General features: G+C 43.6%; 1 protein-coding gene across 5 annotated transcripts in view; it reads left to right on the top strand.

The window, feature by feature from the left end:
- The window catches only part of Opcml (opioid binding protein/cell adhesion molecule like), a 1,193,276-nt gene that overhangs the window by 1,163,956 nt on the left and 12,866 nt on the right, over positions 1-16,454 (top strand). For 4 of the 5 annotated variants that reach the window (XM_008854171.3, XM_008854174.2, XM_008854175.3 and 1 more), the window contains 3 exons: positions 13,262-13,399; positions 13,830-13,950; positions 14,399-14,550. In XM_008854171.3, coding sequence (XP_008852393.1) covers positions 13,262-13,399; positions 13,830-13,950; positions 14,399-14,550 — 411 coding nt within the window. The remainder of the gene's footprint in view (positions 1-13,261; positions 13,400-13,829; positions 13,951-14,398; positions 14,551-16,454) is intronic. The other variant, XM_008854173.2, reaches the window with a different exon arrangement.

Genomic DNA, 16,454 nt, shown 5'->3' with positions numbered 1-16,454 from the left:
CTAGCAACTGCCTTAGACCCCATGACACAGTCATTAACAAGCCCCAGGCAAGAAGCTCAGCATCAGAATGCACAAAGCCTGCCTGGCACCTGGAGGGGTTGGAGAAGAGCAGAAGCCCAGGGCTTCCACAGCTCTGAGAACAAAATACACATTAGTTCCTCAGTAGAATCGTCTAACCTGATCCAAAAAGATTGTGAGCAGAGCAGGCTAGGGAGTTGGAGCCTCTTGTATATGGCACAAAAATCCGGGGGCTCAGAGTCTTAAAAAATGGTAAGATGTTGGAAGATAGACGATGGGAGAAATGGACCTTTTACCAAGATTCACAAAGAAGACATTCTATAACCCAGGTTATTAAAGGGGCACAATAAAGTCTTCATATGGGATTCTGATGGGACAGCGGTCCCTATGTCACACAAAGACAGAAACATCCTGACTTAGAGATCTAGATAGAGAAGCCACAGCAAGGTCAGCAACTCAGCTGTACCCCAACACAGGAGGACTCCTAGGACACCGCTAAATGGCCAATGAATTATGCATCACTTATTTATGTTTGCCTGGTCATGCGTTGATCTCAGAGAATGAAAACAGCAGAGCTAAGTGCTTCCTTCAACAGGGCAGCAGTACTAGTTGCATAGGTGGCTGACCCTGGTTTTCTAGAATGGTCTATGCCTCCATCTCAGGAATTAACCTGGCTGACTCCCTCTTGTCATCTCTGTATCCCGCTTCCCTCCCCACCCTGTCAGTGTCCTTGCTAATTCGGCAAAGTTAATACCTGATTAATAACTTCTGTGATAAAAGAGTTCCTGGATGAGCCATAGTCCCCATTTACAATCTGCTGGTGATTGAGAAATTATGTTCAGTTCAGTAATAATTGATGGAAATGATCTCTTCTCTTCTGCAGCTGATTTGCTTTGTAATTGTGATTTAATAATGTAAATATCACTTGTTTTCTTCTCAAGATAAATTGCTTTCTGATGTGCTAAGCTCCAACCTTTGGGGGCTTTCTTATCAACTTTGCCTTTTCTTATGAGATTTAGATAAGGCATATTTCCTTATACACACAGAGAAAGAGGGGGGGAGGGAGGGAGAGAAGGGAGAGAGAGAGAGAGAGAGAGAGAGAGAGAGAGAGGGGAGAGAGTGCTGGATAGCTTTAGTGTCAACCTGACACACCTGGGTTGAACAAAGTTTTAGTACTTTATCCATAATAAAAAGAGGAGGGAGAGAGAGAGAGAGAGAGAGAGAGAGAGAGAGAGAGAGAGAGGAGAGATTGCTAGGATGGTGCTATTTTCTAAATGATAAGGAATTTTAGAGAAGAATGGCCGTACATCTGTGCTGAATTTGGTGAGGCTGTCTGATAGTGGCCCTGAGGGGAGTGGCCACTAAGCACAAAATAAACAGCCCAGGCAGGCAGAGGCTAGGCAAGGCCTGGGAGGAAGCTCAGCCTGGCTTTCCTAAGATTTACAGCCACTTCACAATGAGCTCAGCAGTTCTGCTTTCCAGAAACAGAGCCCATTTCTGATAGATAAGATTCACACATCCATACCTCACTCTAATATTTCTGGGCTACCCACAGAAATCCTAGGGCAGCCCAGGTTCTGAGGACAAGTCCCAGAAACCCTGCTCAATAGACATAAAAGACCATCACGAGCAGAGCAGGGAAAGAGCAGTGGCCATGGGACCCCTGAAATGAACTGACCCAACACCTAATTTTTCAGAGAAGGAAACAAGCTAGGGAATGTGAAGGTATTGCCCAAGGTCCAGGAGAAGGAGTGGCAGGGCAAGGACCAGAGCCTTGACACGCCTTCCCCTCCCTGGCTTGCTGTTGACCCCATGGCACTTGGTTCTGACTTGGTGTAGACATGGACCAATGCTTACAGTAGATGGTGTCAGGAAGCTTCGGGCTTGGTACCCAGTGTTAACTTCCCTACCTCTAGTGTCCCTTGTCTCTTCTTATTACCTGCTGTCTGGCTGGGAAGGATTAGTGAAGTGAGCCTTGGAACTGTGAAGGGATATTTTTAGCAAAGACAGAGGAGGGCAGAAAGCAAAGAAGACTCATTTTCTGACATCAGGAATGTACCCTCAGACCTATGTAAATGGTCCTCAAATCACATAAGTGGATGATTAGTTGTACCTATAAGACATTATTCGTATCTACCCATGGAGGAGAGGGAAATAGAACAGCTACTTGTCAAAATCTGCATGAATAGGAGTCTTGGAAAGGAAAAAATTAATTTCCCCCATTAACACAAGACATTACCCTCAGACACACACAGTCCTTCATAATTGTCAAAATCTCTCTTTCCTCCCCATTACCAGGCAGCTAGAGCAATGACAGAGAAAGTCACCCTCCCCTTGCAGTAGTGTCTCTATTCTTGGACCTGCATTGCCAAGATACCATTGCACCTACCAGTTTGGGGACACCTTGTGTTCCTTGCTGGGTGGGGGAGCCTTCTGTCCTGGAACTCTGCCCATCAACCCCATCACCAGAGTCTCCGGATTAAGGAGTTATTTAAGATTCTGGCCATGGACCATATTGCTAAGTTATGAGAGGTTGTGAAACATTGAAACTGCGAGTGACCTTGGAGTTCATCACGTGCAATTTTTACATTTCATAAGAAAAAAAATTGATGCTTGTATTGCTAAAAATACTTATTCAAAATCACATAGCATATTAGCAATAAAACTGATATTATACCCGAGGCCTTCTAATGGCTAATTCAGTATTGTCTCCAGGATTCTTGTCTAGTGACATGAAGTCATAGAAGGTCATGTACACAAAGTGACTTCTAAGGTGACTGAGAGGAGAAGACAGATGCCTTTGGATAGAGGTCCTCTTAATCACAGTTGAAGTTAGATGTAAGAGGGAGACCATCATCATCTTAAACATCCCAAAGTATGGGTGAAAAGAGCCCTTTATGTGTCAGTCTGCAAGGGTCTCCTCCTACCTGAAGAACTGAGACTGGGTTTTGAATACATGCACAGCTCCTCTCCTTTCCTCTCTGCTGATGCTAGAGCCGAGTGTGTGAACAGTGCTATCTCTCCGAGACGCTTCAGAGCTCAGACCTTTCTGCTCTGCCAAGTATGCAGAATGTCCCTGGCTGTTGCCTGCATGCCAATTGGGCTGGGTTAGTGAGTACTGTGCCTGAAAGCTAATACCAGTGTTTCAAAAATATTAACAAATGTTGGTAATTTACATCCCTGTCATGTGGCTGTCCCCTTGGGAACTAATAGGATCAGAGAATCAAAGGCAGGTAAAGAAAGGAGGAAGCAAGAGGTGTCAGCACACTAGCCTCATCTGCTGAAATGGACACTGTCCTTCCTCACAAGGTCACTTCTCTACAGTCTGGGGAGTGCCCAGGGCAGGTTCCTTTAATGCTGGGCCCATATAAACCATTTAGGAAAGACATGGATCTGGTATCTTGTCTGCCTGGTCTTCCAGAATCTTTTGGACCCTACCTAGTTTCCTACCATGCATCAGCACTGCAGTTGCTGGCTACTTGTAATTATCTTTCTCCCCAGAAAAGTGTGCAGCTGATGGGCTGATAGCTCACAGGGGCTTTCTTTATCCTCTATCAGGAGAATCTTGCATCTGAGGGCCCACAACCCACATGGGGAAAGGCCATTCCATCTCCCAAGACTGAAGTTAGTGTTCAGGCAGCTGTACATACAGTAAAGGCAGTCAAGGCCCAGGGCCTGGTAATTAAACCTTCAACAGACTGAAGGTACAATGCTAACCTGTTTCATCATCCAGACCAGCATATTTTTCAAATAATTACATTAATAAAATAGATATCAACTGGGACCATGCCAGGCAACCCAATCTAAAAAATAACAAAAGCAATACAGGTTGACTATATGCTGCTAAATAATGGAAATGTGTTCAGAAAAGTGTGTGGTTAGGTGATTTAAACAGTTTCATTGCTGTGTGAACTTCACAGAGTGAATGTGGTGGTGAATCACTAGATATGGTTTCTAGAGTCAGTCAAGGGATATGGTAAGCACAAAGTAGAAGAGGCTAATGCTGGTGGACACAGCCAAAGATTTATAGCAAACTTCCTTTTTTTATAAGTAGGAGATATATGCTCTAAATTATAAAAAGTTTAATACAGGAAACAGCACAAATTAGTAAGAGCCTTCTATTGTCATAAGAAGTATTATGTCCTGTACATAATTGTGTATACTATGCTTTTTCCCGCTGGCAATAGTGTAAATAAAGCTTCACATCAAACATGTGACTAATGCATTTGCTATCCTGATGACATCAGATGTCATTCTGTTGTAGTTATATGAAACCACCATCATGTACAGAGGCCACTGTGTGCCAAAATGTCATTACATGGGGTAAGACTGCAAGTTAAACCCAGTAGATGTTAGACAGCAAGCTAGCGATAAGGCACACCCACGTTGCTCTATTATTATAGATAACAAGACATTGTATACTGCCTGACTTTCACTGATCTGACTCTAAGAACTGCTGTGGGTCAACAAGCCACTTTTCCAAAGTGCTCTGAGCAATTCTTATGCTCCGTGTGGACTCCACTGGGTACAAAGTATCTCTGCTCTTCCAAAATGTTGTTTCCTCTAAGAAACTGGACCTGGGTGAGGGGTGACTCAGGCTAGATCAAGATCAATCCAGTCTTCTTAATACTTCTATACATGAAAGGAGCAGTATCCCTTTCAATGCTTTGATGTGTTTTTTTTTTTTCTTTTCCTTTTTGCTGTTGTCTAATGCCCAAGTTTACAAAACAGTATTTTTTTAACACTTCAGAATTACCTTAACTTTTTATTTGTTCATAATAACACTAGATCAGGGTATAAGTAACAGTAATAATAATAATAAAGCCTATACAATAAAAGCTTTCAAATATTCTTAAACATTTTGTCAATAACTTAGCTATTTAGGCTCTGCTATTTTAAAATGGTGAATTTTTTCTTCCATCTTTACACTATTCTGTTCTGAATTGTTTGTGTGGTTTATAGTAGAATATTTGTTAAAATGTAAATGCTAGCTACTTTTTTTAGGCAAGGTTTTGCTGTGTAACCCTGACTGTAATTGAACTCTTTATGTAGACTGGGCTAGCCTCAAACTGTGGCTATTATCCTGTTTCTGCCTCCCAAGTACCAGGCCGAACTGAATAGCTTCTTTCTTTTTAACCCAAGAATAGTACGCTGCTCATAGTTGGATTTCTCTCCCTCCCTCCTTCCTCCCTCATCCTTTTTCTGTCTGCCTTTGTCCAGGCCCTCTCTTCTTTCCCTACCACATGGCTTGCACTTCCATTTAAAGGAATGTACCACATCTTCTCAAGCATGCTGACTGTTTCAGTGTCACTCAGTCAGAATCATACACAATAAGGCAACAGCATCATCTATGTTCTAAAAATGTTGCTCCCTAATTCAACCTACATAATACTGAGCCCAGAGAAGTCCTTCAATCCCACATGGCAGACACATCCTCCACTTTCTGTTAGAACAGTCTTCCTGGATTTGACTCCTCTTCTTTTTTATGGTCCTTAGTTTCCCTGGTCAGATGATTAGGACAGGATTTCAGAGCTCCTTTCCACAATAGCTCCAGCCTTCTTATTGACCTGCCCCCCCCCCGCCAACTCAGCCACCTTTCACAGGAGCACGTTGACCTTGTCATCTTCTACCTGCTGGCAGCCTGGGGGAAGCATAACATCCGGGATGGGACAGGTGCTGGCAGCCTGAGAAAGGAGCTCTGAGCCCAAGACAGGGAGTTTTAGTCACTGCCGGCAAGGGAGGCACTGACCCAGGGGCTCAGTCTCCCAACCAAAATTACTTTAGCACAATTCAATTGCTTGTATTAATTAAGAGAGAAGGAAATAGTGGGTTTATCACACTTTTCATTAACTCTAGTGCAGCGAAGGGAACAACGTATCTGGAACCGGGAGCAGGCAAGACTGCACCGCAGTCCACCCTCCTCTATCTAATTAAGGAGAGGTCCAGGACTGCTTATTGCCAGCAACCTTTTAAAGGGGAGGTGAGGAAAGACTGCTGGTGTGGATAGTAGATGGGTGAAGGAGGTGGATGAATAAGAGAAGCGGGGTTATGTGGACACCATCTCTGGAGCTGAACTATCAGGGAAAACCGGACTCATGCTGTCTGCTTAGTGTGTAGCAGAGGCCATGAGCCATTCAAAGAAGTGGAAATTGTCATCCCTGCTCAGTGTTTGCAAGGTAGACAATGGGTAACTGCTGGGTGGAAGGAAGAGCAAACAAGTTCAGCTGAGCCAAGCTATGTCCTCAAAGCAGAGACCTGGCCCCAGTCCAAACTCAGTCATATTCTGAATGTTTCTGAACTTCAGTGGAAGGGAATTTTTGTGTCAGGAAGCTTATCATAGAGAGCAATGCTGGGAGATCTCTAGGGAGGAGAGCGAGAGATGTTGTTTGGATCTTCAGGTTCCTAGAGAGCAGCCTCTCTTCATTCCACTCACACTTTTTCTCTCCCCCAAATGAGGTACTTGTTAATTGTCCAAGGATCCAATGAACTTAGTTATATAGAGATAAATCTGTGATGGAGAAATAAGGGCTACCTCTGTGTACCCACCACCTTCCTGACTCACTCTTGTGTGGTTCCGGGATCCTCCTGAGCTTTGACTGTGTTGTATATAGCTCTCTTCTTGGTCACTCACACTCAGGTAAGTTTTGAGCCAATGTCTGTGTTCTGAGTCGGGTGTCCCCACTGTGCAGGCTTACCTGTCTTCAGCCCACAGGGAGGCAAAACCCTAGGTCAGTCTCTGATTCATAGCCCGGCAGTAGTTCGGACTAGCAGAAGGAAAATGGCATTCTGCTTGACTGTTTGTCGCCCATTTTCTCTGGTGAGGAATGTTCTGTTGCCCCAAACTCTGCAGAGGAAAAAGGAAGAGAGGAAGGACTTGGGCACGCCAATCTTTAAAAGCCTCTGCCACATTCTCCTCAGCTCACATGAGAAGTTGTGGAATCTATCCTTCCTGAGACCATGTCTCTTTTTTTCATTTTTTTATGTGTATGCATGTATTGCCTGCATGTAGGTAAGTGCACCCATGTCATGCAATGCCCGCGGAGATCAGAAGAGGCTGTCAGATCCCCTGGGACTGGAGTTATGGACAGTTGTTAGCTGCCATGTGGGTTCTGGGATTTGAACCTGGGTCCTCTGCAAGAACAACCAGTGTTCTTAACCACTGAGCCATCTTTCCAGCCCCAGCTGAGACCATGTCTTATTCCAGAAGCCCACAGCATGATTTCCAGAAAAGACACATGCCAACCAGAGCAGGCTTCCTTATAGCATGGTCTACCCTTCATGTAAAGGAACAAAAGCTTTGTTCTTTGAGAGCTGACTTGCTGCCTCACTTTGGTAAATAGACTAAAGGCTATTTCCCCAGGTAGATCAGAAAGCTAAGGTACAAATCAAAAGCTTGTACATAATCAACTTGTGTATGATGCTTTTCAAAGTCAGGATATGTGGAAATCATCTATAGGCATGCTCACTGGCCCCATGGACACGCCTCCTGTGAGCAAAACTGACTTCTGTGGAATCCACCCTGTTCCTACAACCACTGCCTTCTGTCCTGTCCTACCTTTTATTTCCTCCTGTCTCTTCCTCCTCAGAGTTCCCCATCCCATGCCTTTTTATTCCTGTTCTGCCTCCTAACACCACAACAGTTCTCTGTGCTTGCCTCCTGCCTCTTGCTTCTTTGAGGCACTCACTGCCCCCACCTCCCAGGTGTGTTCCTCTCTGTCACCTCCTGACTGGCCTCATGGCAAAACTGTGACAGATTCTGGTATTTAACTTCACAGAGCAGTTTCTCCAGATAGACCTATAACTGTATATAGCATACATAGTAGAATGGTGGGGATGGGGGCGTCTGAGGTGACTTAATCATTTCTACAGGAGAACTGGGCTAGGTGGCTTTGGTGATATGAATAAGCTAGTAAAGAGACAGAGCAAAGGACACCTTCTAAAACTGTTCTAATTGTTTCCAGAAAGAAGAAATGACGTTCTGTCAGGGATAGTACTCTCCAAACATGGAAGGCTAAAGTCTTTGACCTCTCATGCTTTCTGTCTTGACATGTGATCATGTGTCCTAAGGAATCTTCTGGGGAAGCAAAAAGGAAGATCAGATGGAAAAGAGATGACCAGCATGTGGCCAGCTGGAACTCAGGGAGCAGAAGTAGGCTGGGAGGCCTCCGGGTGTCTTCTTGGACTTCCTATTCGATGTGTTCATTCCCAAATAGTTACATTATTTCCAACTATGAGAAATCTTCCTGACCTAATATACCTTCTGTGAGAGAGCCAGAAATTGCAAGGAACTGAAATATTGAGATGAAGACAGAGAAAAATATAATCTGCTTGAAATTCTGGGCTCATGAAATTGCTATGTTCCCAAGGTGAAAGTTCTTGTCATTGTCCCCCCTCCCACATGTAAACACACCCCAGGATCATGAATGATAGGCTTGAGTCCAATGACTATGGCCTCAGGCCAGCAGGCCAGCCAGGGACCCTTCTCCTCACTTAGCTTCTCTGTCTATATATCTGTTCCTAAGACAAGTGAGCCTGGGTTATAAATGTGGGCTCTGTTTTGTGGCCGTGTTATGTGAGAATTTGCATCTCTTTGTCCACAGAACCATGAAGCCTGTTCACGCTACCCCTAAGCACATGTCCTAGATCAGAGCAGGTTTCCTCTCACATCCCCTGATGAATGACCACGTTTGTGTCTATGCAGATCTCAATCTAAGTATAATGAATTGAATTATCTTCTTTGAGACATTCCATCCTTTGAAATAACCTCCATTTTAAAAAAAAGTATGTCTGCCACTGGTTTGGAATCTGCTTTCTGTTGCTTCTAGTCATGTTATATGTAGGGTGACTGAACACAGCGCAGGTTCATAATGCCTCTGGGTTCTTGGCTTATGATGGGATATCACACATAAAGATAAATTTAGAGGCCGGCCTAGAGCTCTTGCTTTAATGTCTTTTGTCTGAGACAATGTTATAGTCATATAAGCTTTATAAAAAACAATTCTTTTGAATGTGCCCTCAGCATCTTCCAGACTACCCAGCATGACCCGCTTCTCTCTTACCTCCCTCACTCTAGCACATCTTTTCCTCTTTCCTGCGCTTTCTTCAAATGCTATTTCCTGTCCTGTTTATCACCCTACAACTACACAGTCAGCAATGGGGCTTCCTGGCACCTAAAAGCAGACTGAAACATCCATGTGCTCTGCCTTCTTTGCAGCACAGAATCAGATTACATTGCAGTCACTACCAGAAAGGGGAAAGTGTTTCACCCTGCAGATTCCTAGGTCTCCAGGCATGTAGCAATCTAGATTGGTTATGCTTTAAAAATCCCATCATGGTGGCGCACCTTTAATCCCAGCACTTGTGAGGCAGAGGCAGGTGGATCTTTGTGAGTTCGAGGCCAGCCTTGTCTACATAGTGAGTTCCATGACAGCTGGGGCTACAAGGAAACCCTGTCTCAAAAAGACAAAAAAAAAAAAAAAATCCCATCAACTTTCACAGTAGTTAGGGACGTCTTAATCCCCTTCACTGAGCCTCTTAACAGTTTTAGCAAAGAAAACTGTTTTGCACATGTTTTGTTCTAGGGTCATGAAAGTCAGTGGAAAACATAGTATCAAAGGCTCTGACTTCAGCTTTGCTGTGAGCCCTAGCTCCTGAAGTACATGTACCTTCTGAGATACATCTCAGGGAGATCGCCTCATGACCTGTGGACATTGCTGTGATTCACATTGCTGGGACAAATACCTGAGATGATAAGTGTATGAGGTGAAAAGTTCTTGTGGTTCACAGACTGAGGAGTTCTAGTTCACGGTGGCTTATTGCTTTGCTTTGGGCCTGTAGCAAGGCAGCACATTATCTGGGGGCATAATGCAGAGCAAAACCACTCATTTCCTAGGCAGGGCATGAAGAGAAGGAGGGGGGCATGGTCCCATTCTCACCTTAAAATCACATCTTATCAAGCTAAAGACCTCCCATTACAGGGACTGGAGAGATGGCCGGGCAGTTAAGAGCACTGACTGCTCTTGTAGAGAACCAGGGTTCAATTCCCAGTACCCACATGGTGACTAAAAACTGTCCATAACTCCAGTTCCAGGGGATCTAACACCCACTTCTGACTTCCGTGGGCATTGTACGACATGGGTGCACTTACATATATGCAGGCAATATCCTCCTACACATTAAATGAAAATAATAAAATATTTTTTAAGACCTCCTATTACATCCCACTTCTTAAGATACTACCTCTCAGTAGTGCCAAGTTGTTGACTATCCTTGACACATGAGCTTTTAGGAAACATTTAAGGTCCAAAGGATAGCATAGATCCAGATGGTCATCAGCATGTGAATGAGAAGGAGCCATGGAACAGAGGTACCTGATGCCTTCACTGCTAGGGAGTCATCTCAGACCAACAGGCCCCCAGGCACCTAAGCACTTATTAGCAATGCAGAATCCTGGAACCCTCTCCAAACCTAATCCCTATCTATGCTTTTTTTTTTTTTAATTCCTGGGGATTTATATGCAAATTAAAATCTGGGAAGCACTTACTCTATAGTACAAACTTGACAAAATTCGTTTTCTCACTTAATGAGGCAGTATTATCATAACGATCCCCGTTTACATGAATTGTACCTTTTCTTTTTTCTTTTGTTCTGTCATATATCCATCCCATAAAAACAGCATTGCAGATAGCGAAGATTCTAGAGGGCGCACGTGCTGATTAGCACATTCCAGAGGGTGCCCATGCTGATTAGCAACTCCCCACGGAGCACCCCAGGTCTGTCTTGCTCACGTGGAGGCATCTGGTCTTCAAAAAATTTAAGTCATCCCTTTGGTCTGATGGTCAGCACTCCTGAGTCAACTGGCCTTCTTAAGAGAGCCTTTCCAGGGGCTTTTCTAGCACCTGTACAGTGTGCACCATACAACCTGATCTGGGGCTTTCTTATTTTCCCCACAGAAAACATTAACCCTGCCTGAGGTTCTTGCCAGGCCCACACCAGGCAGCTCATTTGTTTTGTTAAATGCAGTGTGGTTTAATTACATGGTGGCAAATATTCTCTAGTATATTTTTTAATTATAATGGAGTCTTACCAAAGGAAGACAGACTTCCTATCCTGCCATATTGATTCATTGCAGAAAATAATGAGGTGAGACTGGGGACTAAAAATTCAACTGGGTGTATTTTATTTCATTGTTGCTTTACTCTTTGAAATGCTTGAATGCGTCACTCTGTCAGGTTTCAAGAGGGAAAGTATTTTTATCTTTGTTAAACTTTCAAACTAAGTAAAATCAGAATTCTGTAGGTCTAAAAAAAGAAGAAAAGGGAAGTAAAGGTATTTACATTCCTTTAATGATCCATGAGGAGGTGGTGTAACCCAGTCTGGACAGCTGGAGGCTGTGGCGTAGAGAACTTTGAGCAACAGCACTACCCTAGCATTCCAGCAAAAGGGCTCTTGTCTGAGAGGCCCCATATGTTGGATTATTTTTGTCAGCTCTTCTCAGGTCCCCTCTGGTGCTTGAGGACCAGCCGGGCAACAATGCCATTGAGGAGAGGTATATAGATGACAGGCTGGGAGTATGACTGTCATCCCAGACATTCAGGGGCCTCTTTCTTCCCCGTGTACCTGTTGACCATTCTTTACATGGATTCAGCTGGATTCATCATCTACTTTCTCATACCTATGTGGCTGCTCGGGGCCTATTGGCCAATGTTGTATTCCTTCCTTGGAATCACAAGGTATAGAGCTACCAGGGAGAGTGCTGACTGAGAGCAATTCAAATTGTTCCCATGGGTAAGGGCACATTGAAATGTATTTTCCTAGGACATCATACCTTCCAGTGATGGTTTGAGTAACCAGCATCTAAAGCCTGATAGTGTGTCCTGGGGGTAGAGGGATACAGCTAGGGAAAACAGCAAGGACAAGCAAGTAAGTGTTCAGGGAAAATAGGCAACAAAACTGGTAGGAGCTTCCCAAAGTCTAGACCGGGATAGTCAGGGTGTGAGACATCTGAATCCCAACCTCCCCTGACCAGTGCTCCCCCTAAACACTCCCCCTTCCTGTTCCATAGCCAGGATGGACTCAGATTTAACTGAGCACATGTACATAAGCTCAGAATATACCTCCATGGAGTGGTGGGGAAAGCTATGAGCTTTGATTGTGCTGAGTTAGTTTTTGTTATCTGGCCTGAAACTCACGAACACAGAAGAAATCAGGCAGCAGCAGGTCTACGAGGTCTTCAGGCTAGATGGGTTTTCTGGTGAACAGAATGTTTCAACAGAACTTAGACTATTTGTCTTTGAAGACAAAGGATTTGTTCTCTGAACCAGGATGAGGAGTAAGATGAAGGGGCCAGGTTGATGCAAAAGCATGCAATAATGGGTGAAACCGAAGCAAAACCTCCAACCCACAAACATTTTGGATGTAGAATCCCTAATTTCTTAAGTGCTTAAAAACTAGAGCTTCAGGATATCCCACAAAATCAGGTTTGGAATCTTTAAGGTATTCTAATAACCACAGATTCATTGTTTATCATGTTTATTTTGGTAATTGTTTTTAAGCATCTTCTGCATCCACACAAAAGAATTCATTCATTAATTCCCTAGTCTACTCCACTATAATTTAATTTTTAAAAATTTCAATTAACAACTAAAATTGTATTTATCATGTACTGCACAATATTTTAAAATATATGTACATTGTAGAATGGCTTAATTAAGTTGGTTATTCTCTATCTCATGTTGAAACCGAACCAACTACTTTGAATTTATTTGTATTAAAATGCGAAATGCATCACATTTATCTTTCTACAAGTAGTTGGTTAACTGGTACTTTATAAATAAAGGCATTTCTATATAATGAGAAATAAAGATGTTGTTTATAATGACATAACCTAAGTTACTTCCCGTGTTTTATTAAATTATTGATCATCAAACTTCTCTTTAAACTAGCAAGCTTTATTAATGCACTGGTATATTTATAATTTGCTTTATCAATTAACTCTGAAAATAATCATTGAAGAAAGCTATTGATAGTCCTTTATTATGAAATGCCCTACAAAATTAAAGTGACTTGCCTGAAAATATACTGATCTAAGACTCTAGAAGAGAATGTGCCTGTCTCTCTGATGGGCGTTCAAACCCCATTCTATGGCTTTTCCTCTTCCTTCTACACCCTCTAGATGGGACGATGGTTCAGTCCCTGGTTTAATGGTTTCCCTATTGTTTTCTGCCTATCTCTCTCTTCCCAGAAGGCCAGGGATTTGTGAGTGAGGATGAATACCTGGAAATCTCTGACATCAAACGTGACCAGTCCGGGGAGTATGAATGCAGCGCCTTGAATGATGTTGCTGCCCCCGATGTGCGAAAAGTAAAAATCACTGTAAACTGTGAGTTGATCCCCTGTCAGGGTGTTCCAGAGGGGGAGGGACAGGGATTACGCCAACAAGTCAGAAGTGACAGTGCTCTTCTCTCAAAGCCCTATACTCCAGGGCCTGTCAGTAGGAAAGGCAGTGATCTGTCAGACTGCCCTGCTTGGCATCACCCACATTGCCATTTTTCTGTCCTTGGAGTCTTTCTGGGACTGTTAGAGTTTTCAGTGAGTGGGAACAGTGGCTAACTTAGAATTGATTTGAAGACCTGAAGAAGATGCTGAGGTAAATGTAATATTTTCACACTGAAGTGTAGTATCTTCCTAAAATAGGTGGTCATTTTACTGAGAAAAGGGATAGCCCAAGTGGATGGACATGACTTTCTTCTCTTCCCTGGAATCACTCTATGCTGTTTTTCTTTTTGCTTCCTTGCTTTTGTTTCCTACAGACCCTCCTTATATTTCAAAAGCCAAGAATACTGGTGTTTCAGTTGGTCAGAAGGGCATCTTGAGCTGTGAGGCCTCTGCCGTTCCCATGGCTGAATTCCAGTGGTTCAAGGAAGATACCAGGTACCTCAAAGGAACTAGGGCAGCTCTGAAGCAGAGCTGATTGATCATTTATCCCCTGGAAGGAGGGTAATAAACTCCAGAGAAAAGATAAGGCAAAGTAAAAACAGGTTATGGTCTCCTTTGTAACAGAGTCTCCTTTCAGAATCAGAAGTGGAAAGAGGATGGAAGCTGGACATCAACAAAATGAATTGACCTTGTTTTAGAATCTCAGATTAGCTGCAGACGTGGTGGCTGCGGGTGAATTTTGTCTTCTGAGCCTTACTGCCCTTCTTCCTCTTGATGGTGGATGTGGTACTTAAGACTTGAGTTGAGGGACTGGGTTAGTCAGAGGAAAAGACGTTGATGGGGACCTCATTACAGTTACTCTAGGGCTCACGTTTTCATCTTCTCAGTGCACGCTGCTTCACTCCACTGGTGGGTCCAGACCAGTTGCTTTCTCCTGTTGCAGGTTAGCCACTGGCCTGGATGGAGTGAGGATTGAGAACAAAGGCCGCATATCTACTCTGACTTTCTTCAATGTCTCAGAGAAGGATTATGGGAACTATACCTGCGTGGCCACAAACAAGCTTGGGAACACCAATGCCAGCATCACATTGTATGGTGAGTGCAGGAAACCTGGATGCTGGAGGGCTGAGCCATGTAAGGGAGCTTCAGGGGCTGGGGAGGTTACAAGGCATGAACAGGGACTGCATCCATCCATAAAACTCAACCCACCACCCCTTAGCTAAGATTTCCCTACCGTTTCCTCACATACCTTGAAGTGATGTTTTCAAGGCAATTCATTCAGTGAAAGGCAAGGCGTTGCCCCTTTTGAAGGTAGTAAACGAAATTCTGAATCAGCTGGAATGATGGATTCCACTAGGAAGACAGAACCACAGGACAGTTTGATGGTAGTGTCCTGTGAAGACAAATGAGAAGATGAAAGTTTGTGGGGACAAATGAGAAGCAATTATAAGATGTGATAGCTTCCACAGTAAGAGTCCATGCTCCCAGAGATATAGTCCTAGTGTTAAGCCAAATCAACTCCTGCCATCATAATTCTCATGTGGATCACCATGCCATGTTCTCATTCATGGGGATGAATGGAGCAGTGGCCTGAGTCCTCATCAGAGGGCCCTTCTATTCCCAGCTGCAGCACAGACCCTTCACTGATGGTCTGTTCCTCCCCTGTGAATGGAGAGGCTTCAGAAGCCATGAATGGTTGCTGTGGAAACCATTCTCCCCCACTCCATCCTCCCACACTGTTGTGTCCATATTCTTGTGTGCAACATCTCATGCCATGGGCCAGAGTCACCTTATTGTGATATTTCATATATGTATGTATGTGTTTATTTGTTGAGGTTTGATGAGAGGGAAGCATCTGATGAGCAGGATGAAGAGGGATCCATTTTCCTCATGTGCACCTCTGATGTGAACAAACTTTCAGCATTGACATGTACTGAACTTTGTCCACCAACCATCTGAAATGTGTGATCTATGTCTTTTGTTTTCTCTCTGCATTGTGTGTGCATTGTGCTGTGTGTGTCTTAGAAATAAGCCCCTCATCAGCAGTGGCAGGTGGGTATAGCATGTTCCTTCCTTCCTCTGCCTGCTTGAATGCCTATGCTCTTGTATTTTAAGCCTACCTCAAAGATAGGCTTGCTTGCTCCCCTCCCCAGTGTGCTCGCCATAGTGGATAGATTTCAAGGGGTGTGGCTTGCGCAGTTTAGATAACACGCATGCAGATATGATGGCTTTCACATACAGACGTAGAAAATTACATTACGGATCTCAGGGGAAGTGAATTTACTCCTACTCTATCCCCGCTCCATGATAAATTTCTAGTTGGTCTCTTCTGCAAGGAAGAGTATTCTGCTATTTTTGCACAGAGTAGCATTGACAGCAAGCTGGCCCAGAGACCAAATGGATTAGATAAGTGTCTCTGGTGACAAGTTCCCCTCCTATGAATGTTTTATTCTTTTAGCCCAAGGCAAAGAAGGATATTTAGTTCTGAAATTTTTATTTTAAAATGGAAGTTCTTGGAGTCATTATTCATGATGGTGATATCTGCTATTTACCAAACATTTCCTGGTTTCTTGGCCTCATGTCAGTCAGTGCTAAGTAGGACAAGATATTAACTCCATCTTACAGATAAGTAAAAGGAGAACCAAAGAGCATCGGTAATAGCGAAATACATGCAGGAAAAGGACATAGGCTAAATGAGACCCAGATTCAAATGCTTCATCACATAGCAGAGTATGTACCCAGAGAATAATTAAAAGAGACAGAGTTTCCTGAATATACACACGCTCTCTAACGTTTGGATGTCACTGCAGCTGGTGCTCAGTTCGTATCCAGAGAAGAAAGACACTCATCCCCACTCTCTAAGACAAAACCATCTCATGAAAAGTGATAACGTCTGTATTTCCACTGTCACTTTGCACAGCTGTGGATCCACAGTCATCACAGACAGAGCTTGAAAACCTTGAAGACCATGGCTGCTCACCCTTTACTCCTGATAATAC

Source organism: Nannospalax galili, unplaced genomic scaffold (assembly GCF_000622305.1).
Source record: "Nannospalax galili isolate Female #2095 unplaced genomic scaffold, S.galili_v1.0 scaffold66, whole genome shotgun sequence".
Taxonomy (NCBI): domain Eukaryota; kingdom Metazoa; phylum Chordata; class Mammalia; order Rodentia; family Spalacidae; genus Nannospalax; species Nannospalax galili.
The sequence above is the reverse complement of the archived record's forward strand: the minus strand, read 5'-3'. Positions and strand labels throughout refer to the sequence as shown.